We start from the raw sequence: 25,870 nt of genomic DNA, 5'->3' as shown, positions 1-25,870 counted from the left end.
ACAGCAATAAAAGCAACAACACAGAATGCCCGAGGGCTTGCCGATTAAATATTAGAAAGTAGTTTCAAGTTTGCTTGAAATTTTATGTTTCATTTACTCAATAAAAATAAAGTTCATTTAAATTACAAAACCATTAAACACCTATTTTACATTTTTGCTTGATAAACTTTGCATAAAAAGCTGATAGCAACCATGAATTTAAATGTTTAAAATAAAAAACTTTTTCCCCCTAGAAAACAAAAAAATATATAAATTGTCACGCACCAGTACACAAGCGGAAATTGTCATGCTATGCTTGAATGAACACGATCAAAACATGTTGAAAGAAAACGAAGAATAATTTTCTTGTTTCAACTTTTGTCTTTTACGAAAATGCGATCGCGGTGCTTATATTTGTTTATTGTTCTCACGTTGATAACTTTATGTTGTGCAAATGAACAAACCACGAAAAACGTAAATTGTGAAAATTTGCTTGTTGGACAATATTTTTGCGATAAACCAGTTGTGGACAACAACACTCAGGAAATAAGGTAAGTTTTGTTGAACTAACTTTTGAAAAACAAGTAAAATTTTTGGGTACATGTTGTTAACTGGCCAAAGTGCTTGCAAACCTGAACAATCTTTGTGTAAAATTATGCATGATAACATTTTTTCTGTGTATAGAATATTCGCAAATGTTCTATGTGAGGCGGTGAGACCTTTACTGGCCTCCAGTTTTTCCATAAGCTATTTAATAATTTGTTTGTTTTCACAGTGGTTGCACCAAAGAAGGAACAGCCACAGTTCCATGTTATCCATTAAAAGGAATACTTTGCAATGAGAAACTGTTTAATGGCTCCGTGGTAGGGAAGATTTATTCATTTCTATTTCCTGTTTTATTACTGGTTGTTTTACAAGGTTGGCTTTCACAAGACTATCCCATGTCGATATACAAACGGATATTCCTACATAATTGCTCTCGGACTTTCAATATTTTTAGGATGGCTGGGCATTGACAGGTAATTAATTCTGTATGAAAACTTTGCTTATGCAGAAATTGTCGTGAACCAACGAGCGCTCATTACAGGTGATTCTAGTTGCGCATAAAATACATACTGAAGCTTTCGGTACGCAGAAAGCAGTCTTTGTTTTTAGTTATGCAATGTAATGTACATAAAAAATGATTTCTGGTATAAGTGGCTTCCTCAGTTCTTATTTAAATAGAATTGGTGTTTGATATGTTGCATTGCATGACGAGAAACACAGACTAATTTACGTGTACTGAAAGATTCGATTTAGTAAAAACTTCCAGTTTGATGTTAAGTGTGTTTAAGAGAACCAAACACACAGTAAATGCTTTTCAGTGGTACATTCAAATATCAGTCAAAATTAATGATTTTGCATGTTTTGTGGGCTGACTGACCCTCAAAATTGTTTGCAATTGATTTGTAAAACAATTGCTGGCAAAAATATTGTCTCAATTTCAACTGTTTTGTAGATTTTACTTGGGTTACCCAGCAGTAGGGTTGCTTAAATTCTGCACATTTGGTCTTTGTGGAATCGGATGTCTGGTTGATTTCCTGCTAATTGCTCTACAGGTGATTTTTCTACTTATTGCTGCTAAATTTTTACCAGTTGCAAGTTTGAGATATGCGACAATTTACATGTTTTATGATAACCTTTGAAATGCAAAATCAATATATTTTAGCTTCTTTTTTAACATGCTGATATGTACACACTGGATTTATGTGCATAAATAAGTTTTAGTACTCTTATTCTTACACCAAGTATGTTGCCAAACACAGTGTTGTTAGTAGAAGCCCCCAAACCTGGTTTCAAATATTTACAGCAATTTATCGTTACTTTTTGTCTCATATTTTCAGATAATCCTGCCCTCCGATGGTTCAAATTATGTGATCAATTATTATGGACCGAGGCTTATTCCGCTGTTTATAAACAATGACACATTTTACAAAGAGACTGGAGATTAAAAGTTTTAACATGGTGAACAGTGGCACTGCTGCAACTTGAAGGTGAAACACTGTGGTTTCTTACAATACAAAAACACAGAAAATTCTTGATTTTTATTCCGATTATTATATGTTAGATACTTAAATTTAATACACATTTCAAACATAATCCCAATTTTTGGCTGCATAATTAGAATAGTTTTATTTCTGGCTGTAAATTCAAATCAGTTTGTGGATGGTATGTTTTCTACTTATGCAATTCTGGCATACATATTTATTTCTACGCACCGGCCATGCAGCAAAACACATGCCCCTTCAAGTAACATGGGTCGTAAGCATTAAACCAGGCCCCACATTTTCCAGTGATATCTCCCCATGTTGTTGCTCCATATTCTGCGATGTGGTTGAAACAAAGACGTTTTCCACCAGAATTGTCGTCACCCATTTCCATCCAGTTTCCAGTGTTGTCTCTAAAAAAACAAACCAATAACTTTATCCGATTACAGTTTCAAGAAGTTATTCAGGGTTTTTAGAACAACAAATCGATGCACTAATACAGTAAGCCTCGGTTAAACCGGATTCGGTTAATCCGGATCTTCGCCTAATTCGGACAAAACTTGAGGTACAAGATTTGTAATGTGGTAAGACTTTAACTAATCCACATTTGTTAATCCCGACAAATTTTTAGTCCAAACGGGTCCGGATAAACCGAGGTTTAATGAACAATGTTTTGCAATCTAACACAACGTTTTGGAAACGTTTTTTTTCCATCCGATATTATTGAAAAAAAAAAAATTCGCAGCATGATTTTTTCATTAGTGTCTTTCTCTTGGTATTTCTACATCACATACTAATTTTCTACATCTCTTACTTGACTGGCGTCCAGTTGTCTCCCATCGCCACCCCGGTTATAGCAATTTGTTTATTCTTGCAAATCTGTGCAATTGTGCAGAGGTCTCGGTTTGCAACAGATCGACAGTGAGCTTGTGCGCTTGACCACGTCAAGTTAGCGGATGAAAGGTGGGTGTAAAATATATTGATGTTTCCGGGAGCTTGGTTGAGAGCAGCTGCAGAATAAAATCAAGTTGTAGATTGAAAACAGAGTTTCACAACCGCGTATACATAAACACGAATAACCCAAATTCGAACCACAGGGCTGTTTAAGTCCTCATTACGACGACCACTGTGGCAACAAAGTTCTCAACTATTTCACGACTTTGCCTACAAACTTCCGCTATTTTTAACTCCTTGGTGTTTGGGTGCTCGACTTTTTCAATACAGTCTGCTTACGGTTATGCTGAGGCAAAATATGCTAGGTCTAAAAACACCCAAGTTTAGCATATTTTTGTGCAGGCAGACCTAATGTCGGCCGTTTCACGCCAAAATAACGACTGAAGTGTAGAAAGCCAAATCTTTATAACGGTTGAGCGTCCTATTAACCAAGCTCTTTGTTCTGCACAAGCAAGATACAACACCTTGCCATATCTTTGACGTAGTAATTAGTTAAAAACGAGATATTCCACAAAGAAAATTGTGCAGATCGTAAAACTCCTTGTGTTTTAGTATCAACAAAATACGTTATTAAGTAACTTGCGCATTTCTTATCCTTTCCAATACCTGAAAGATGTCATTGCAATATATCATTAAAAAGCATAGAACAGGGGTCACTAAATAACGACCTACAGGCCAATGTTTTTAGGATGTTGTGAAAAGTTTGGTACTGACCCTTAACATAGAGCCACAAACTAGCGGCCGTTACCTGTGGTCTGGTAGGTTCGCCAGGTGATGTCTATCGTAGTTAGGTTCCATCCACTTGCGGTGTCAGTTCGTGAAAGCTCAGCTTCGAACGAGAGCAGGTTGATTTTTACCACTAGGAGGCTAAATGTGATGGAAGAACCTACAGGAGACGAGGGACGGGCATCCACATGTAAAACCTTTGCATCGTAACACTTCCCGAAAACCACAATAATATTTGTTTTCTGTGTAAGTGAAGAAGTCATCATTGATGTTCTGCCGTTGATAATGGCAGCTAAATATCAAATCATGGGATTAATTTTCCTAAAGAGCAGTTTTGCAGGAAGCTTTCCTTCTAAGGGTAAAGTTTATAAGCCTAGTAACATCCTGTATTCATTTTGCGTCCTCATGTAACGGTTTTTGTTTACTTTTGAAAGATAGTCCAAAATAGCTTGTTACACACAATGTAAAACACTAAAAGTTATAGTTACTTGGGATTTTTAATTTTGATTTTCACTGTTGTTCTTAAAATCGTAGTGCTTTTGCTGAAAAATCTGTCATCGGTGGAAAGTTGCTAAACTAGTATCATTTAGTGACATAGTGTAACAGCATCTGATGTTTAACAAGAATTGGCACTTAATTAAATCCCTAATTGTTTCCTCAAGCAAATTCAATCAAAACTACAAACAATGTATAGGCCTAATTACCTTTTCCCAAAACGGCAAGACAAACTGCTCCAAGTAAAATCAACAACAACTTCATTTTCGTAAATCTTGTTCCAATTTCGCCAAACAAATTTCTAAGCTGTAGGCCCCTATACAATTTTCGCAAGAGATCTCAACCTCTGTTTGCAAAAAGCTTCACATCCGCGGTTAGGTTCCACCAACACATCATCTGTAGAAGACTTCCGCATTTATAACCAGGTTGGTTACAGGATGTTTATGAATCAATGTTTAGATTGTTGATAATTTACCAACGTCGATATGATGTGTATTATACGAGCCAAGGATTTATTTTAAGCCATTTTTACAACACACGGAACAATTTCTAATGTAAAATGTTTAGGCGGGTGTGTAAGCAACTGGTTATACCCGAAAGGTTGCTGGTTCTAATCCCACCTTGATCTGTAAGTATTGAGATTTTGAATGTAAAGTTCAAACTGAATAATAATTAACAAGGTAATACGAATCATGACCACATACACAATGTGAATCTGCAGCAAACGTTTCATTTAATACCGCAGTTCAATAATGCAGAGACCGGTGGTTGGTGAACTCGATCGTTGCACACTCGATAGCTTTCGGGTTCGAATCCCACCGCGATTTTGTTTTTCGAAAACATTTCAGCTTTCCTACCAAAGTTCTACTACACCAGGGGTGGGGAACCTACTTAGTACTGCGGGCCGCATGAATTGCACAACATTTTCGGGCGGGCCAAATATATTTTTTATTTTCAAATTCCGTGTAAGAATACCCTAAGCACACAAGTGATTTTATATTTCATCGCTCCAGATTTGATTTTTTCTTTGCTGTTACTTGTTTGCAACAAACAAGGCATACAGGTTTATCACTTAATTCGACTAAAACCTGTCCATTCTTTCTGGAACACCTTAGCTCCATTATACCGAATATCATAGGCGCCGAGTTTTACAAAAGGGCAAGGTGGCGGACATAAAAATGACGGCACTTCATGTGACGTCACTTATAATGGGTCCAACCACAAGAGCTCAAACTTCTAACAGAATGCAACGTTTGTCAAAAGCCATAACAAATTTTATTTTTAGAAATATTATTTATTTGGCTCACTTTGGTGTAAGGTTGATCATTGTTTTATCAACGTTCAACAGTGTTTCGTCACGTTGTTGTTGCTTTGTATCCCCTGAGATAACAATTTTTTGCGGTACAATTGCGTTTTGCAAAACAATGGCCAAACATTCACTGGCAACAATTGTGTGTTTGCCGTCACAAACAAGGCACTAACCAAAACTGGTGGCAGTTTTAAGGCAAGTTTTGTTGATTTTTCGCTAGCACTTTTGTTTTGAAACAAATTTTTTCCTAATTTTCTTCAAATATTACCGTGTTTTGTACTATACCGCTACAAACAAACCAAAATATCCACAGTGGCCGCCACCGTGCTTTACAAACTCCAGGTTGCGGCACCACCCCGCCACCGCCTACTCGGCGCCTATGCCGAATATATTTTATGTAACAATACAAGGATCCACACTAATAGCTCTAAAATCAATTTAAAACTAACACCAGATGGCAAATGATCTGTTACAAGGAGAAAAAATCGAGTGACTGTTACGTCACAAATACAGCAAGTGGTTGAATGTGTGGCAATTTTAATCAGTTTGGTGCCAAATGTGCAAATGTCGACGTCTTTTGAAGTAAATAATTGTACATAAACATTTTATTGTTTTTTTGTGCTTTGTTTTATGCTGTACTAATTGTGACGCGGGCCACATTAAAAAAGCAAGCGGGCCGCAGGTTCCCCACCCCTGTACTACACAATTGCATTCTGTTTACATATTCTTAGGGCACAAAAATCTGTGTTGCACATTGAATGACAGTTTAATGGTTGGACCCACGCCTATAGTTGTGCTCAGGGAGCTTGTGTGTCTGTCCATACACATATATCTATACTGTGCATAAACTGATGTGTGACACAGCGCGCACACCTATAGTGGTTCTCAGTGCATTCAGAGAGTTTGTGTGATGCCCAGACACATGGAAATCTGTGCTGTGCATAAACTGGTGTGTGGCCACAACGTGCACATCCAGTGGTGGGATTCAAATGATTTGTCAGTTGGTTCTATCACAAAAGTCATATTTTTCAGCCGGTTATGTTGCACAAAGTCCATTGACAGTAACCAGTAATGCTAACCGGTTCGCTGATCTCATAAAATTTCGTGAGACGGTTCTATAGAACCGGTGCGAACCGGCTGAATCCCACCACTGGTAACGACCTTTAAAACACAGTACGCCAAACCTCTACTTAAGCAAACAGGTTTCCCCAGGAATTCCTGCATGCGCTTAAAAACTGCATTAAGAATGTCTTGAAAGCTTCGAGAGTGTGGATTATTTTATTTTGACACTTTTTTCTCACACAAGGTTTGTAAAAGGATTGACAAACTAATTAAATTCGATTTTTATCAGGGTATAGAAATCAAATATACGTCAGGAACCCAAGCTTGTGATGACGCACTGAGTTTGAAACAAAACACAACTTGTAACGTAATTTGTAATGACGTCACAAACATTACATGACGTAACATTTCCACAGTTCCCCGATACACTTGTGTTAATAAGTTGGACGTCAGAGTTTGACGGCTTTTGAGTAAAGTCTCATCAACTTGAGTTGGGCGTGAATATTCCGGAGGTCAACGAGGTCAATGAGACGAAGCAGTTTTTCCTGAGACTCAAGCGCTCCACACGGATTGCTGCAAAACACAATAATTGCTTCTACTGAGTTGGGATAAGTTTATTTCTCTTGGTGAAAGGCAACATAGCGACACAATTGCACCAGAACAATCACCAAGCCGGAAATACCAAACCAATGTCATTTTTTCACTTTTTTGATGGAACCAATGCAGTTTAGAAAGTTCGATACACACCATGCTTACAAACATTAAACCAATCAGTGTAACTTATGCAGTAACTATATCTGTTTGAAACTTTCTTTCGCGTGGTGATTGTAAATTATTAGACAGATAACTTTGTAAGATTTATGTGCATCAGAAAAAAAAGTTATGCGTGTAACAAAATCGATTCAATCTTTCATAAAGCCAAATCAAGTATGGCGGTGTAGCTGCAGCGTGTTCAGTCTTTATCCACCAACTGTGCCCTCCACTTTTTGCCCTCCATAGCCTTTCTTTAATTTTGGCTAGGGGATTGTATTTGTGCAATTGTGCTGTTGTGTGTTCTTTGATCAAGCCAAACAAACTCAATTTAACTCAATTCCGCAAATTACTTTATTACCTGCTTCTCCACATTTTAAACAATTCAATCAGCTGTTCATGTTCTGTCAAGTCTCTGTTCTCGAGAATCTCATCGCTCTTTTCTTTGGGTAAATGCAGTTTCGTGCAAAGTCGTTGAAAATCGTCGATCGGACATTCCAGTGACGTAGTCTGCATCATTTTCATCAGCAGAGCTTCTAAATTTTAAGAATGCTCGGATAAAACTTGTGTTTCCTTGAAAACAAGAACTTTTCTTTGCATATTAAGATAAAAATTCATAATTGGAATCAGCCCTTTTATTGCAGACCAGCGATCACGGCACACTCGCATATAATTCGTCGCACGCCAACCCTATTGAAGGCGCCAAACCGAAGTTGGTAGAGCGCGAGTCCCGGAAAGACTCCTGTCGTGGGTTCGAATCCCACCGCAGGCAAAAAATTTCTAGCCTGTGCCTTGCCATATGGGAAATGCTTGGGAGACCGGCTGATTCGGTATCACACCTACTTTACATTTAATGATCAAGCAGTATTGGTCAGAGCTCCGTAAGACGTTGACCGAAGCAAGCTGCTGGTCTACGAAATGCTCTGGAGTGGCAATGCCGAGAAATGCAACAGCCTACAGTGGGATTCGAACCCACGACCGATAAACTTTTTGCACCAACAAATTTCCCACCTTCCCTGTCTTCAGCTTTTCTGACGAAGCGACCGATTAATCCGAGGCTTGATCCTTTCACGAGGTGAGTTGGCGGTCGTCTCATTGGATTTCCGGATAAATCAATGTGTTTGACGTGGATGAGTTGTTCGAACTGTACCGGGAGATCACTCAAGCTGTTTCCTGAAATTTACCTTCATTTAGTGCCGCTTTTAATTGATTCATGAGTGGTGAACGAAACACAACAAAGTTTAGGTCGAGAATAAAAAAATATTTACCTATAAATATCAATTGTATGACATCTATTAAACTGTGTTACATTCGATTTTGGGATAAATTAGCAACGTCACAGATTCGACGTCATTGCTATATGACGTCACCGTATCGACGTCATTACATTACGTCAAGGTCACCTTGTAGTGACAAATCCTCGAGGTTCTTGAGTTCACATATTCCTCCTGGCAAAGTTACCAAGCTGTTTCGAGCCAGTGAAAGTCGTCGGAGATTTTTGCAATTTGTGATCGATTCGGGAATTTCAACCAATTTGTTGTCGTCCACTGAAAGATCCTGAAAATATGGGAAATAGTATTTTGTGAATGGACTTAATTATATTAATGACAAATTTGGGTTTTTGCAAAGAAACCGATATTACATGTTTTGTAAACTTGTAGCTTCTCCAACTTTAAACGTTTTGAAAATTATAGCGTTGAGTGTGTTGTTTAGACATTCAAGCCAAGTTTAAGCGAAATCTGTGGAACGTGTCCATATAACTAATGCTTGATGTAAGCAACTGTGTTAAACAGCGAACCTCCAAATTTGTAAGCTGCGAAATATTTTCCGGCAGAATCTTCAGTTTTATCCCGTTCTTCTGGTCAAACTTGAGATTAATCAGAGTATTTGCGAAACAAACTCGCAAAGGGAATTCCTCAAACCTGTTGTCGGATAAATCAAGTTTCTGAAGTTTCTCCATCTGCAAAAAAGTAAAAATATGACAAATTATGCAAGGATATTTTTCATTACTGAGATCCTGAAGCGTTCATGCAGACCAGCGACCACGTCACACCGATACATTAATGACAGTACACCCAATAAAGGCGTTAATTAGGCCGGTCTCCCAAGCATTTCCATATGCTGGCAAGTTACAGGCGAGAAGAAATCTATGCGGTGGGATTCAAAGCCACGACAGGAGCTTTTCCGGGACTTCTACCAACTGAGCTACACTGGCTCAGTGGAGAATCCACTGAAAGTCGAATCACAAGCACCGTTGCCTGCCTCGTATGCTGAACATATCAGCTTCGTAGTAGGGGATCGCCAGTTTGACCAGCAGTAATCAGTTAAAATGAAAATAAATACATAACTGGGATCAGCCCTGATGCGATCATGCTTTGTTGATAATGTGTTTACCAAAGTCTATATAAAACACAAGTTGTCCAACCTATTGTTACGCAATAAAGCCAATGGAGCCATTTTGTGTCCAAAATGACACAGCACGGAAAGAAAAATAACACATAAATTGTCTGATTTTTACAAATTGGATAGCTTAGACGCAAATTTAATTCGCCAAATTGAATAAAAATTTGGGGTTCTAACATTTCAACGCAATATCAAAAGCTAAATTGATGTTTTTCATATAATTTTGGCCGCCAAATTTTCATGTAAACTTTAAATATTTGCATTCAGCGAGCATTATGACACTCAAATGTTAGAACCCAAAAGTTTTATTTGATTTTGCCTATCAAATTGGCGTTAAAGCCCACCAGTTTGTAAAAATCAGACATTTTATGTGTTTTTCCCTATATCTGCTGTATTAATTTGGACACAAAATGGCGTCCATGCGGCTATTTCGCGTAACAATGGGTTGGACTACTTGTGTTTTATATATACTTTGGTGTTTACTAACCAGTTTAAACTCGTAGGGTATCTCCCTCAGGTGATTTCCCGCCATCGAGAGTTCCTGCAGATTCGGAATCGAACAAACTTCCGGAGGGAATTCCCCAAATTTGTTCTTGCTCAAGTTCAGTGACGTCAGTCGCTTTAAGTAGAAACATTCGCGAGGAATTTCGAGCAGAGAATTCTCAGATAAGTCGATCTCTTCGATCTATAAATGTAAGACAACTCATGAAAACTTTAAAGTTGTATTGTTTAGTTGTTTTGGGGTTGTAAAAGTAAATGTATACCCGAAATTTTACGTTGTGCTCAACTTTATAATTAGCTAGTCCTATATTGCGTCAACAAACAACAACCATGCTGTTTTATCGAAACGTTAGTGGTCCATGCCATCGACACAACCACGAACAGAAGGCAGCTGCTGGAGATTTAAGTTCGTGAAAATAGTTGGGTCATGCGTCCTTAAGATTGTGATACATATTTATTTCGCCTTAACAGCATCATTAGTATTTTCTTCGAAAAGATTATATATCTTACATTCTTGTGGACGAATGACTTAATGTTTTTCTTTAACATAAATCAATAGATTTAAGGTCCATTATAGTCTTCATCTACCAAGCAACGAGCTGGGTGATTCTGGTTAAGTTTAAAATACAAGTAGTTCTAGGGGAGAAATCTAAGGTTAAGCGACATCAAGAATGCATTAGATACACAATGATTTTGGGATGAAAGAAAAACACTGTGATCTGCATTACTATGCAAGTCAAATCGTTAAAATTAAAAAAAAAACATATTTGTGAAATCTTGTTTCGTTTTACCTGAGTCACGTGACATAGCGAGGGCGGGAACTCGTTGAAGCGATTTCGTTGCAGCAGCAACTTGCGCAGTGATGTAAGCTTGTGAAGGTCACGCGGCAGGGTTGAAAGGTCATTGTTGTCAAGGTCAAGTTGGTGAATGTCGACAAGGGCGCACACACCGGGTGGCAAGCTGCTCAAAATGTTGTCAGAAAGTTTCACCTGTGAAAAACGAACTGGTTTTAATTAAGTTTTGCTTGGCAACATTAACAGACAGGGCTGAAATGTATTATTGCACACTAAAGTTTTCTACTATTTAGAAAATATTGCAATAAGATAAAGCGGGGTTGGTGAGCACCTTTTCCTACTGGAGCCTTTAAGACCCAAAAACTGGCTTGCAAAGTTTTCAAAACCGTTTATTTGCTTGTCGTAACTCGTAAATAGTTTATTAATAGTTTTTATAACATTTTATCTGTTTTTTAGCAAACACGATGTATTTCCTGCGAATTCGACAAAAACGTAACCCACCTTGGGACGGTCGGAACCATCGTTACTTTTACGGAGTCGCACACGGAACATATTTTACCAATAAAAACTTTTAATTCCAAATTCACACCAATAAAATTTTTTAAGCCAAAATTCATTCTGCTGCCAGTTATCAATTGTTCTGTAACAAAGCGCTATTGTTTACAAAATTATTTTCAAAAACCAGTTTACCTCAGTTAAACGTTTCAAAGTTTTAATTTCTACTGGAAGGGTTGCGACTTTATTCTTTTCCGCGTTGAAAACTGTTAAGTTGCGAAGTCTGGATAAAGTATGTGGAAGACTACCGAAGTCTTTGAAGCAGTTTGATCCAATGTAAAGCTCCTTGAGTGATGAAATCTTGCCTGGCGATAAAGGTACAAATACTTATTACGAAGTATAAAATACTTACACAAAAATAAATTAAATTAAACTTCAGGAGATAGGTGTTCGTGATTCAGCTTTTGGTGGGTTCACCACTGAGCCTGTGTAGCTCAGTTGGTAGAGCGCGATTCCCGGAAAGACTCATGTCGCGGGTTCGAATCCCACCACAGACTAGATTTTTCTAGCCTGTGCCTTGGTGGTGCATGCTTGGGTAACCTGCTGATTCGGCACACGCCTTTAATGGGCCTGGTGTACTTAATCAGTAGATAGGAGAGTGATTTTAAGAAGTTACTACCAACAATCTTTCTTGGCCCCAGTTATACCGAAATTTATAACCTCTTCGAACGTCAGCTAAAATTAATAAGCAAACGTACTAAGGACAAATATGACAGATTCAACATTAGGTGTTTTTCATCATTTTTACTTATTTTTCTGTTTTTATGTTGTTTTTTAGTTTAAAGTATACCTATAGGTCAATGTGAAAAAAGTTGAATCGGAAATTTTTAGCGACCGAATAGTTTTTATCTTGCCAATTGCGAAAGATTTTTCTTTAGAACTTAATTTGATTCGGCCTAATTGTTGTCAATTGCTATTTTTATTCATTTCATGAATCAATAACACTGACCTATTTCTGGTGGAAGCGATTTTAGGCGGTTTGCTTCCAAGCCGAGAATTTCGAGATTTTTAAAGTTTCCGACTTCGGGAGGCAAGGAGCCGAGGAAGTTTTGATTCACACCGATTGACCGAAGCGATGTGAGGTTAGCGATGTCGGGATAAAGGCGGCGTAACTTGTTTCTGTGAAAAAAAAACTAATTTATTTTAATTTGTGACGTTAGTGTTTTCCTGTGTTTGGGTAACGAACATTTATTCTTTAGTTTAGTTCAGTGGTTCTTAACCGGTGGGAAATTTCCCACTAGTGGGAGATTTAATGTTTTCAGAGGGAAATTATGTAAGTCTGGTAAGCAAACTCGGGGCCCCGAGGATGGAACCCGGCTTTGAATTAATCGTTGAAAGTTACTTTCCTAAAATTTTTCCGCAACAACATGTTAGATTAATTTTCTAGTTTTACAAGATGCATAAAAATCCAAGGCCGTTTGTTACATCACAGACATGTCTAAAAGTATCAATGACTTTGCTATTGTGCGCGAATAAAGGCCTTTCCTTTTGTTGATTGTGATGCAATAAATGACTATTGCAAGCAGAGGAAACTCTTCAATATTCCAAAAACTTTAATCTCTCACAGAAGCACTATTTAAACTGAATAAGATTGCAGTATATACCTTTGGGGTTCCAGACCAAATCCCAGACCACAAAATTATTTCATTTAAACAATAATTTTTTTTGTTAACGTAGGGCACAAAACATCATTATAAAAAGAACAGAGGGGGAAATTCAAAGTTGGTGATTGACTTTAGTGGGAAACCACACCAAAAAGGTTAAGAACCACTGGTTTAGTTGATTGGACCAATGAACTTTTTCTTTTGTCTTTACATTTAGTTGTGCTATTTAAATGTGTTTAACTCTCTATCAAACCAACTTAATGCAAATACGGAGCGTTGTTTAGTGTAATAAGTCCCGGCCTTTTGCACACACAACAATCGAACTTGATTAGTTTACCTTGACAAAGCGAGTTCTTCCAAACGTTGCAAAGTATAAAGTTGAGCGGGAAGCAATCGAATCTTGTTATCGTCCAGCCTCAAATCCTTCAGACATTGCAGCTTGCCAATGGAGGATGGTAAACTGTGAACGATACGAATTCTATTTGGATAAAAACTAAAGATGCCATATTTTTACGAAATCGATATCCGCAGTGGTTTGTAATAAGAAATACACGGCAGGCTGATTTTGCGTATGCTGAACTTGTCAGCTAAGATACGGTTCGTTAAGATACGAAATCTGTTGTAAAATATGCACAGGAAGCTTAAGATGAACATAAGTTGACAACTGGGATATCAGGCATGAAGCGTCTATGCAGACAAACAATCATGGCACACTCATATATAAATCACAGTACGCCCAGGTCCATTGAAGGCGCCATAACGAATCCTGCTGGTAAATGCTTGGTGACCGCGGGCCCAGTCAGAAAATATCTCGGAGTTATCCCCGGGCCAAACTAGGGATTTGGGTCACTGTTCGAATTAGCAGTGGTTTATCTTAGATTATCTCAGATGAGTGTTCTTACACATTTTTTTTATTTGAGGTTGTGGAGACGATGTTTTAACAAGTAAACAACATTTTAATTCATGTTATTGCAAACTATGTTAATCTTGTGAAAAACTGTTACTATGATTATCTGCGATAACCCTTGGGTAAATCGTGGAAGTGCCGATGGTATTTTCGGAATCTTTTGTTATTGCCAAATCAATGACTTTACATCAAATTTACTGTTTAAATAAGTTTAAATTTGTATCTAGCCTACATAACTAATACCCTATACATAAAACGCGTGAGCATATAAATTATCAATAGAGCGTTTTTTACACTCGCTGTACACATTTTTTCGTTGTTGAAACATACAATGCACAAACTATGCGAAATATTTTAATATTGTTGGCTGGTTTCGTCGCTGTGAGTCCAGTTATGTTTAGGTGGATTTAAGTTGTTTGAAGTCCGTTAGTGCATCAAATACATCAATACGTGTATTTGTTTAGACTCTAGGTATTATTTAAAGTTTGTGAAATACATTGCTTCATGAAACAACCCATAAGACAGCAGGTTTGTGGAATGTATAATGACATATGTAAAAATCTTTTAGATGTAGGCCACGTTAACTGCTTGCAAGATAATATTTACATTTTTCCAACTTACTCTGTATATGTTACATCTTATTTGCCAGTAATTGCCGATCTCTATTGATTCCCGCATTTCCTCAGTACAACTTGTGTTGTAATCTATTCCGTTGTGTGACGTAATAATCGACTGCCAGTTTTGTGTGATAACGCAACGTGGTTTAGTTCTTTTCGTTGCTGACTTCCGTGGAGCAAGGTGCTGCGTCGGTTGTATTATAAAAGACGTTTATTGTCGTGTTGACGATTATTGGTGAGTCACTTTATATATATATATGTTTAATGACTCCAAAATGTGAATTACTACAATAAATGCGAACTTAACTGCAATGTCATTTCACTTTGGAATATTTGTACTGTACGTGTAGTTGGGTTCATTCATCCAACCATAATTTTTTTTAGGAGTATTGCAATTAACATCTTACAAGGATGCAACAATTGACAAAATCGGAATGAAGTTATAGTTTCTCTGGCTGGTGTTGGAGATTGGAATGGGGGGCGAGAGGAGAGAAGAAAAAAGAGAAAAGAAATAGAAAACTCAGCAAGTGAGAGTGACAGCAACACCAGTACGGACACAATACCATGTAAAGACTGCGATGACATGGAATGAAATTCAGGTTTGGGGCAAAGGTTGCATCTGACAAAAATACAAAATGCAGCCTAAACGACTTTTGCCCCAACCTGCCGTTTAAACTGTTCGTTTGTTTATTATATCGTTCCCCAACTTACCCTGACTAAGTGCGCGTAAGTACAATGACAATAAATAATTGTTGCTGGAATTTTGCATTTGGTTTAAAGTAGGGATAAGTTTGGCCAGGCTACTTCCACGTTAGGCCCATATATTATACCCTACCTAGGGGAATCAGCGATAATCTAACATGGGCCGATGTTACCTTTCCTGTCTCCCGCCAGTGATAAATCTATGGGGTATCTCCGATAAGCAAGTTATGGGCCATACTAAACTCAAAGATATTTCGACTAAGGCCCGCACTAAAATTTCCGACTGGGGGCTGATTCGGTATAAGGCCTTCAATGAGCCTGACATACTGTGATGCACGGAAAGCGTATAGTACAGCGGTTCCCAAACTGGGGTCCGCGGTCCTTTAGGGGTCCGTGAGGCAATTTTGGGGGGACCGCGAAGCGGTTGAAGTAATTCTATAATCTTATTTGGCGTCAGTTTGTGCCACTAAATAAGTTTAAATGAAAGTAGAATTGAGAATCGACTGTCTCCATTGCTAATCAATGGCCTTTATTGAATGACAACTATCAAAAATGCCATTGTTCGCGCACAATCGTAATGTTTTTGTCCTGTTTGTGATGTCACATGCTGTCTTTGGATGATTGTTATGCTCAATTTTGCATAACTAGCTAAAATCCTGCAATCAACTTCGTTTTTATGAAATACACATTTAGGCTTAAGGGCCGCGAGCCCTCGAAATAATGGCAAAGGGACCGTTTTGAAAAAAATATGAAAAAGTTTGGGAACCACTGGTATAGTATATTGGACGTAAAATTCTGCAGTTTGCTTCCTTTCATTCTATAGAACCGATTCGAATCAACAGAGCGTTAACTTTACTGTCATAAAGATGTACTAACACAATATCGTCCTGATCCAAGGATGTTCAGCAGACGATTCCAGTTACATATATTGACATAAATTAGACTGATTTGATTGCGCTGAATCTGTCAGCTTAATACTGTTACTGTCATTTTTCGCTAATGTCTGTCAGAAAACTTGACGTAAAGTTAATGTGAGAAACTTCCAAACATGTCAAACACAAACCTTGACAAGTTGTTTCCTGACAACCCGAGCCGTTGTAGTTTGGTCAGAGATAAAATCGAGTTTGGAAAAATCGAAATCTGGTTGTTGCTGAGACCGAGAATCGTCAGATGCTCCTTGAAAGCAGTTACCTCATAAGGAACTGTTTTGATTCTGGTGGTGCAAAAAAAGTGAAAATTTAATGGGTTTAACATATTTGTCCTATAACATATTTTTTTTGGAACGCAACATTTTCGTTATCAGACATTTGGGCACACTACTTTTGCCGTCGTTGGAATTTCGCAAAATTATACAGCACAGAAGGTTATATCAAAGTTGTACGGTAACACCCAATTAACACTAAGCAAAACTTAGGTTTCTCCAAGCTTGTTTGTTCATACCTGTTTCCGTTTAACCCGAGGACCTGGAGTCTCCACCAGCTGCTGAGAGTGAGCGGAATCTCATCAAGTCGGTTTCTGTTGCAGAAAAACTGGACAAGGTTGTTCAGCCGCGAAAAGTTTGATGGTAGCGACTGTGAATAGGAAACAGGGCATGGTGTGAAGGTTTTGAGGCTGCTGGCTTAGTATATATCGTGTAAGAAGTGGTAGAATTCAGCCAGTTCGCACCGGTTCTATAGAACCGTCTCACGAAACTTTATGAGACCAGCGAACCGGTTAGCATTACTGGGGACTGCCAATGGACTTTTGTAACAGAACCGGCTGATAAAATGTGACTTTTGTGATTGAACCGGCTGAAAAATATGACTTTTGTGATAGAACCGGCTGACAAAAAATTGAAATTCCGCCACTGCGTATAAGTTATACCTCAATTTGATTGTCGCTGCATTCAAGATACTCCAGGTACTTAAGATTACAAAGTGATTCTGGCAAACGCGTTAGTCGGTTACGTCTGCATGCAAGAGCTTGGAGACACAATAACTCCCTGGAAACAAATAAAACATTCACGATGTTGTACGAGATACTAACTGGGTTCGACAAACAGTATAGAATACACTATAGTTCCAAACGCTATGAAATTCAGGTATTCATATGTCGGTCCAAAAGTTGAATGGTGATCTGCTTTGCTTTTGTTTAAATGGTATTCGTTATTAAAAAGCTTTAAACAACAAAGCCACTACACTATATTTACTCGAACTAAGTACAATTGAGGTAACAACGCAGAAATACATTTAAAAAGTTTATCAAGAAATGCTTTTATAGTTAGGTATCACCGTTTACTTGGTGATGGAAGTGATCTGTAGATTATAAGTCTTACCCAATTTCTTCAGGCAATTCCTTTAACTTGTTGTCATTGATCAACAAACACTGAAGCTCAGTAATTCGACAAACAGCTTTTGGCAGTTCGTGTAGTCCGTGATCGGACAAATTCAAGGTCAAACGACCTCTGGGGCCTCGATACATTTGACCCCGAAGGTCATCCTCCGAATTTAAGCTAAAACTTTTCATTTCTTGTCACTTCTACAGTATCTTTATCTTGCTACTAACTGTTAGTAGACCATAGCCTTCTGAATACAAAAAGCAGAACACAATTTTGTTTGAAATGTAAAGCCAACTGTCGTGTGAAAGGAACACACTAGATCTAGATCTTAAATCATGATAACATTGCGCGTGTTAAACAAATAACAACCATCTGTTTGCGACGTTTCGACCGACACTTATACGACTTTGACTGTTAGCTCCGAAAACATTTGCTTTAGAGCGATTCAAGTGCTCGCTGAAATGCCACCAGTCTGAATATATAGAATATTCAATACATAATTCAACAAAAAGCTCCGCAACTGTTGACAAAAGATCTGGGGCGGTTTAAAGGGCAGGAGAACACAATGAACACAAAGCGTTGTTGGCAACAAAAGCTTCTGATGGATAATGTTACAAGCACGCTCCACGTTGTAAACTTTACACCAAAAACTTATGTTTTGTCAACATAAAAATCACCAAATTTATTGGACAAACTCATGAGAATTCAGGTTTTTGTGTATTTTGTGTCAGTCACTACAAATAATGTGGTGTCCGAAGGCGCTTTGGAAAATGCAAGTACACCTGCGTAGGCACAATTTTTTGATAAAACTGCTTTGATATTGTTCACAGCTGACTTAAAAACTGTATGTTTCTCAGCAAAATGTCTCTCAAGAAGCTTTTTTCGATATTTTTTTTAAAAAAGGCTGGTATCGTTCTACAGTTCCAAAACAAGATTTAATTTTTCTCAAAAAAAAAACACAAAATACCTCCATTCAGTTAATATGATAAAACTTTTAACGATAAAACTTTTTTTTAAGTGAAAATCGTACTTTTTTATTACGATCATTCGACAATTTTATTTGCGCAATGAGCGATCGGATTGCGCCATTGTTCCGTGACGTTTCCGTTTTGTGATGATTTTGATCGTTTTTGTGATGTTGTATTTTTAAGTATTTATTAATTGCAGTTTGTTTCCTGCCTGATTACATCTTTTATAGACCAGTTGTAAAAGTATTGTTACAATTAGATTTGAAATATAGATTGGGTAGTTTTGTACATTAAAATTTTTGGGTTTCTTTTTCAGGTTTTGTAACCCCGAAAAATATGTTATTCACATAGAGTACATTTATTTTAACATTATTTGAACTTTAATTTTAACAGAAAGTTAAAAGTTTAAGATGCATAAGTACGAGAAGATTGAGAAAATTGGTGAAGGAACTTATGGAACTGTGTTTAAAGCTAAGAATCGTGAGACAGGAGAAGTTGTTGCTTTAAAACGAGTTCAGCTTGATGATGATGATGAAGGTGTCCCAAGTTCCGCTCTGCGTGAAATTTGCATTCTGAAAGAACTTAAGCATCGAAATGTGGTTCGGCTTCATGATGTTTTGCATAGCGAGCGGAAAATGACTCTAGTGTTCGAATACTGTGAACAGGATTTGAAAAAATACTTTGATTCCGTTGGAGGTGACATTGATGCCTCGACTGTCCAGTCATTCATGTATCAACTCCTAAAAGGCTTGGCTTTTTGTCACCAACAAAATATTCTTCATAGAGATCTTAAACCTCAAAATTTGTTAATCAACAAACATGGCGAACTTAAACTTGCAGATTTTGGACTTGCTCGTTCTTTTGGAATTCCAGTCCGTTGTTACTCAGCAGAGGTGGTGACTCTATGGTATCGGCCACCAGATGTCCTGTTTGGAGCAAAACTTTACACCACAACTATCGACACTTGGAGTGCCGGTTGTATTTTTGCTGAAATCTCAAACGCAGGGATTCCTTTGTTTCCTGGGAACGACGTCGAAGAACAATTAAAGCGGATCTTTAAACTGCTTGGCACACCAACTGAGCAATCATGGCCTGGTGTATCAAAATTGCCGGATTTTAAAATCTTTCCCATGTATCCACCGAACTCACATTGGCCTCATGTTGTACCAAAACTGTCAAGTAGTGGTCAGGATTTATTGCATCAACTGGTCGTTGCTAATCCCACAGCTAGACTTACAGCAGCAGCTGCACTCGAACATAAATATTTTGGTGACATGAACACGAGTTAATACAACAACTTACATTTACAATTTTACACATTATAGCTAGCCAATTTTACTTCATTTTTGTGTTTGATCTCCACCAAACAGCTTTGCCTATTAAATTGTACATAATAGTATAATATTGCATTTATGCAACCTTAAACTTTTATGTTATTGTGCTTATTGTTGCCTATAGCCAGACACAAAATGTAATGAAAATTGCCCAAAAAGATTTAATGTGATGCCGTATTTTTATTCATGCTAAACACCTTGTGTTTGTTAACTTTATTTCAAACATTTTTCTCATGTGCTTTAAACTGTGCTTACAAAAGATTACTAAAATGTCTTCAACCAGTTAGATAACTGATATACAGTGTTTCAAACCATAAATGTTCTAAATACCATATTTCTTTAAATTGATTTTTCACCCAAATTCACTCTGCTGTTTGTGCAATATGTTTGAATGACGAACCATGTAGTAATCTGATTATTCACTGTGTTGCGCAGAAAACTAAGTCACTCAAACTGTTTTAAAAGTAGAATTTAGTTTTGTTGCAATGTGATTTAACTTCAAAAGACTTTGAATTGTGACAATAGGTAAGTTGTTTCATTACAATGTTAGCTTGTATGATTTTATTGTATGTGTCACTGCAAATGTTGTTTACAGTTGCACATCCTGTAGACAAGAGGATGTCGGTTACATTAGCACATAACAATCTGGCAAATGAATACATTAATGCAGTTTTATCATGGTCCCTTTCTTTGCAGGTCTAACTGTGTGCAAAGCATCTTCACAATGACTTGAGACAGTCCACAAGTTCGCACAAGGCTTCACATTTGCATATATGCAGATTATTGATGTCACCACTTCACTTCTGCATGCAACAATAGCCCTATATTTAAACATATCAATATTGCAGTTGAAGACATGACTTCTGCATGCAACCAAAACTAAACATAACAATACTAAGTGCAAAGTGGTTTACTTTCAGAGATGTGAAATTAACTTGTTGGTAGCAATCTGCATATGATGTTGATGACTTATAGCTATTTAGTTGTTGTTTTGTTTGTAGGGTTTGTGTAATTTTTGGGTGTGTGTAGTTATAAGGTGTGTGGGGGAAATGGATTGGCAAGATATGGAGGATTTATTGGCAAATTCTGAAAATAATTGTTTAGAAGATAATGTAAGTACATGTAGCCTTATTGCACAAAGTTGAAATTATCAAAGCTCAGTATGCCATAGTCAACTTAAAACTCAATCATACAATTTCACCATAGTGACATCATAATGACCTTTAACTAGCAACAATAATGTCATGTAATGATCCAATGTGTCGGATGTTGTGTTAAAATAACTTTATCAAATGAGACAGCAAATCTTTATGTCTTCAAAGTTGTACAAACTTGGGCATTTTCAAAATCTCTTTTTACGAAACAAACTGTTGTTTCTGTTCCAGAAATTATTTGATCACGATGATTTATCGGACAAACTCAAGAAAACATTTTATTACGCACCCCACAAGAAACCGGCTAAGGACACTTTATCATTTCCACTCACAAGTAAGTGGAGATGTGATAATGCTGTTTATATATATTATAATTGAATACAACTATTACCAAAAAAATTACTGTGTTTGTGTAATCATTCTCGTTCACATCTGAACAGTTTGTGTCAATGTTTATGATTTCTATTCTTTTCCAGGAGAAGCTGTTGAAAGTTTTCGGAAAGCTGCTCCATCCTCATTTGGCAAGTTGGGACATCGCTATGCTTCCAGGGTGGCAAGGTAAGACATTTTAGCATCTAAAAATTCTTTCTCATTATAAAACACATTTTAATCCTTGGATGCAAGAAGAAAGGATATTGCTTGCATCATTAAATTAGGATTTTATGTTTGTTTAATAATATAAATCCAGTTGCAAATTGTGGATAATAAGCTTAGTATGTGGTGCACACTGTTTTGACTTATAAGGTCTCATCAGTGCAGCTGGTGACGAGAGATCGGATATTGGCTAGTGTAGCCATGCACTGTCTGCAGCTTATCATTTATTGGCTCTATGCTTTTACAAGCTTAGTATCAAATCAACACTTAATATGGATTAATCTGAATGTTATTGTTAATATTTCCCCTTGTGTGTTTTAGGGATGCTTGCATCTCCCCTTGCTCTCTCCTCCTCGGAATGATCTACATCGAACGACTTGCTCACCGGAATCCAACTTATCTTCAGAAGATCTCGTCCTCTGACCTCTTTCTTATCTCCATGGTAACTATTTGTGTCTACAGTTTCACAATAAATAGTTTGTACATGTAATACATGCATGTCATGTATGGGATAAATAAATACTGATACTAAATATTGATTCATAGAAGTACCCTCTATGAATGTTTGTTTCTTGATTTAAATTTTTGAATACAGTAAGTAGCTGTCTTTCTCAGGCCAAAGTCTAAATAAAACACAAGTTGTCCAACCTATTCTTATGCACTAAAGCCTATGAAGCAATTTTGTGTCCAAAATGATACAGTGAGTATAAGAAAATAGCACATAAATTGTCTGATTTTGACAAACTGTAGAGCTTAAACGCAAATTTGATTCGCAAAATTGAATAAAAATTTCGAGTTCTAACATTTTAACGTAATATTACAAGCTAAATTCCCTTTTTTCATGTAACTTTAAATATTTGCATTCAGCGTACATTATCATGCTCAAATGTTAGAACCCAAAAGTTTTATTCGATTTGGCCCATCAAATTTGCGTTAAAACCCACCAGTTTTTTAAAATCAGACAATTTAATATTGTCACTATACCCATTTGTATTCATTTGGACACAAAATGACTCCCATTAGGCTCTATAGCAGAACAAAGGGTTGGACTACTTGTGTTTTATATAGACTTCTCAGGCATGTCTCATAGTGTAATTACCTAACTTAAACGGTAGTTGTATTATTTAACATGCAATATTCCTTCAACTGTACCACATATGTATTTAGATGATCGCATCCAAATACTTGCAAGATGAAGGATTAGATGATGAAGTTTTCAATGACGAATGGGCAGCATCGGGATTAGTTGACGTGGATTATGTGAATGACTTAGAAGCGGATTTCCTCAAAGCTATAGATTGGAGAGTTTTGGTTCGGCAACCGGAATTTCGGAGGATGCTATATATCAACGAAATGAGGTAAAACTAAGAATATCACAATACTTTGGGGTTCGAGCATAAATGTTTTTGCAGTTTATTGCTGTTGGTTAATGGTAATATTCTATGTTTAAATATACTCCATTGGAATTTTTCTTGCTGCCAATCTGACATTTTGTTGTGTTCAACTTCAGGATTGCGACAAAGCAGGGATTTGCTCGCGGATGGTTTACATACACCGATGTGCAATGTTTGTTGTGTTGTGACAAACTAAACGACCACATTCACCAACAAATTTATCTGCTTGTAAAGGTAATGAACATTATTCAATTAACTGCATTTGTTGCCGCTGTTGCTGTACAAACAATATTCCAAATATTTAGTCATAACTTTATCATAAGCTGCAGACAGTGCACACTGTTTTGACCTATAAACTCTTATCACTGCAGCTGGTGACAAGAGATAAACGGTATTGACCTCCATCTAAGGGCACTCCAGTTTGCCAAGAGTAACAGGGTACTGTCTGTAGAATATCAGTTATTGGCTTAATGCTTTCACAACGTTATTATATATTTTACAATTTGGTATCACATGGTTTAACAGTTATGTCAACTAATTCTGTGAAACAAACTTATTTTCAGACATGATTAAATAGTAATAAAAAAATCTTACATAAAGGTACGTAAATACAGACTTTGCTTAAGTCATATACTTGGCTATCCTAATCAGTCTACAACACACATGCTAAGATGTTAATTACTTTAACAGGTGTTGTGTGCTTGTGTTGCCTTGTACACTGGCATCTTCCTAGCTGCTGGAACTTACCTCATGATGCAGTCGACTCAGATTAGCTCCGGTCAATTCCACTGTCACCATCTCAATGTGATGGAATACAAACCTACACAATTTGTTGGACCACAAATAAATTACCACAGAAGGAATTACACTGGTGAATATTGCGAGTTGTTACCTTGGGGTTACTGTTAAATGCTTGTCAATGAGGCTTCATAACTCACGTATGTATAAAATGTTGTAGGGGACAAAAGGGAATTTTTTTTGCCGTTCACAAACCAAGCAGCAATATATCAAAAATTTTATCATACTATGCTGCTTTTTATTCACTTTTTTTATTCACTTGACAAAGTAATCCCAGCGTGAATGTAAGCTTCAGAAAATCTTCAAATGTTTTAGCTAATGTATATATTTGCATTCTGCATTGTTTCATATCTTTCTTTATGGATCTAAATTCTACTCAGTTGTGATGTTTTATTCAGATTATCTTCAGTAACTTTAATATTCAAGAACATTTTAACTATTGCTGTCTCGATGCTTTACAGAAACTGACACAAATGAAACTGAACAAGTTGTCGCACAAGAAGTTGAAAGAAAACCAATTTCAGTGGAACTTCCAAGCCTGGATGTCGTTGCAAGAAACCCTCAACCTAAAATTTGGTCAGAAGTAAGCTCTGTAGCCCCACCTGGTGATGAAAACTCCATTGGACAGATGGGTATGATGTCTATGGTGGAAACTGTACTTTTCCTGGCCAATGTAACTGCTGGTTGTCACGAAACTGAACTGGAACGAAATGAAGTCTGCCCATGCTGTAGAAAATGCTTTGACTGCAATTCTATGAAGTAAGTGTGTGTTTTATCGTTCATAGCATAAAACTCATGATTCATATTATATTTCCTTGTAAAAACACCAAAAAGTCACCAATGATTTCAGGCACCCCAGTAGTTGTTGCTGTAAGTGCAGATTACCTAATGTTCCATGGCCTTGTTGAGTGAGCAACTATTCCCAGTAATGGGTCTCAGGTCCCAAATAAAAAACTACCGAAATACACAGATATAAGGCTGCCCAATTTGCAACTGCAATTTTTAATTGTACATTGCGAAAACAGTTTTAAAATCACCCACTTTTCAGTTAAGTTAAGGCTAACCGTTATTTTTTCACAGACAAACTTCGAAACCTGATCTCGCCTGCCATTCTTGTTGTGATACGAGATACGATTACACCAACATCTGTTTTACCGAGCAAGGTGGGTTAAAATATTTAGAACAGATACATATCTCACAAGGCCTTTGATGTATGTATGCAGTAACATGGCCTATATTATAATTTGTGTCAAATGTTATCACCTCCAGCATCCATTTATAGGTGGCGTTGTGAAATATATATGTACCTCATTTGCCGAAACGTTTGAATAATAAAGCATTATACTTTTTATGTCAATTTGGGCTGTTATTTTTATCATTAAACTTATGAATAGATCCGCATATACTGTTGTATATGTAACTCTTATAGGGATGGTCACATTTTACTGTGTTGAATTGTTTTAGCAGCATTTACGAATACCTTTTTACTTTACAGACAACCGAAAGAAACATGCACCTCCACAGCATACACATAATAAAAATGATCGATTTCAACCACAGTATTATTTACACAACAAACTCGAACCTAATAACAAGTTTGCTTTCCTTCGACCCGGCCGTACTACTGTTTTCTAACACACAAAATGTTTTGTACTAGTCTTGACGTTTTAAATTAAACAAAAATTTTACACTGCAGTTTTTTTCACTTATGGAGTAAACATGTTTAAATTTCACTTGATTTAAATGACACAGTTGTCTTTTTTACCTGCTAAGTTTCGTGTTTTACCAGAATTTTTTTTGTGTGAATCCATCTTTTTGCGGAATGTTCCCAGGTCGAATTTTGTGGAAATAAAGGTAAAGAAACAGTCGTGATATTTGAAGCTGTTGATAAGCAGGCTTAAAGTTTATTTGTAGCAGTCAGTCAAC

At 37.1% G+C, this 25,870-nt stretch overlaps 4 protein-coding genes and 1 long non-coding RNA gene across 6 annotated transcripts; 4 read left to right on the top strand and 1 right to left on the bottom strand.

The window, feature by feature from the left end:
- Window positions 1–298: 298 nt before the first annotated feature.
- LOC145204515 (TM2 domain-containing protein 1-like) lies at window positions 299–3,000 on the top strand. Of its 2 annotated transcripts, XM_080077106.1 has the most exons (6): window positions 299–530; window positions 755–842; window positions 898–998; window positions 1,478–1,577; window positions 1,863–2,012; window positions 2,313–3,000. In XM_080077106.1, the coding sequence occupies exons 1-5, from the start codon at window positions 373–375 to the stop codon at window positions 1,968–1,970; spliced, it is 555 nt and encodes a 184-aa protein (XP_079933232.1). In that variant the 5' UTR covers window positions 299–372; the 3' UTR covers window positions 1,971–2,012; window positions 2,313–3,000. The 2 variants fall into 2 exon arrangements, with proteins under 2 accessions (XP_079933232.1, XP_079933231.1); XM_080077105.1 differs by having other exon boundaries at window positions 1,863–3,000.
- A 3,749-nt stretch (window positions 3,001–6,749) lies between these two features.
- LOC145204513 (uncharacterized) lies at window positions 6,750–18,021 on the bottom strand. The gene is made up of 14 exons (XM_080077103.1): window positions 17,700–18,021; window positions 17,249–17,366; window positions 16,826–16,956; window positions 16,449–16,598; window positions 13,497–13,619; window positions 12,505–12,674; window positions 11,691–11,860; window positions 10,998–11,195; window positions 10,193–10,390; window positions 9,101–9,262; window positions 8,706–8,859; window positions 8,314–8,475; window positions 7,664–7,838; window positions 6,750–7,125 (listed from the first exon to the last, which is right to left on the bottom strand). Exons 1-14 carry the CDS (start codon window positions 17,888–17,890, stop codon window positions 7,002–7,004), a joined length of 2,226 nt encoding a protein of 741 aa, XP_079933229.1. The 5' UTR covers window positions 17,891–18,021; the 3' UTR covers window positions 6,750–7,001.
- On the top strand, window positions 13,847–15,444 carry LOC145204514 (uncharacterized). Its single transcript, XR_013853495.1, has 2 exons — window positions 13,847–14,918; window positions 15,068–15,444. It is a non-coding gene; the product is annotated as an uncharacterized LOC145204514 (long non-coding RNA).
- A 1,059-nt stretch (window positions 18,022–19,080) lies between the features above and the next one.
- Window positions 19,081–19,959, top strand: LOC145204560 (cyclin-dependent-like kinase 5). The gene has a single exon (XM_080077152.1). It carries the CDS (start codon window positions 19,081–19,083, stop codon window positions 19,957–19,959), a length of 879 nt encoding a protein of 292 aa, XP_079933278.1.
- On the top strand, window positions 19,960–25,811 carry LOC145204307 (protein CNPPD1-like). The gene is made up of 11 exons (XM_080076798.1): window positions 19,960–20,529; window positions 20,701–21,116; window positions 21,390–21,492; window positions 21,635–21,716; window positions 22,074–22,194; window positions 22,920–23,110; window positions 23,263–23,380; window positions 23,837–24,017; window positions 24,406–24,703; window positions 25,025–25,107; window positions 25,440–25,811. Exons 2-11 carry the CDS (start codon window positions 21,054–21,056, stop codon window positions 25,577–25,579), a joined length of 1,380 nt encoding a protein of 459 aa, XP_079932924.1. The 5' UTR covers window positions 19,960–20,529; window positions 20,701–21,053; the 3' UTR covers window positions 25,580–25,811.
- Window positions 25,812–25,870: the final 59 nt, after the last annotated feature.

This window comes from Phallusia mammillata, chromosome 8, assembly GCF_965637545.1.
Source record: "Phallusia mammillata chromosome 8, kaPhaMamm4.hap1.1, whole genome shotgun sequence".
In the NCBI taxonomy this organism is placed as follows: domain Eukaryota; kingdom Metazoa; phylum Chordata; class Ascidiacea; order Phlebobranchia; family Ascidiidae; genus Phallusia; species Phallusia mammillata.
The sequence above is the reverse complement of the archived record's forward strand: the minus strand, read 5'-3'. Positions and strand labels throughout refer to the sequence as shown.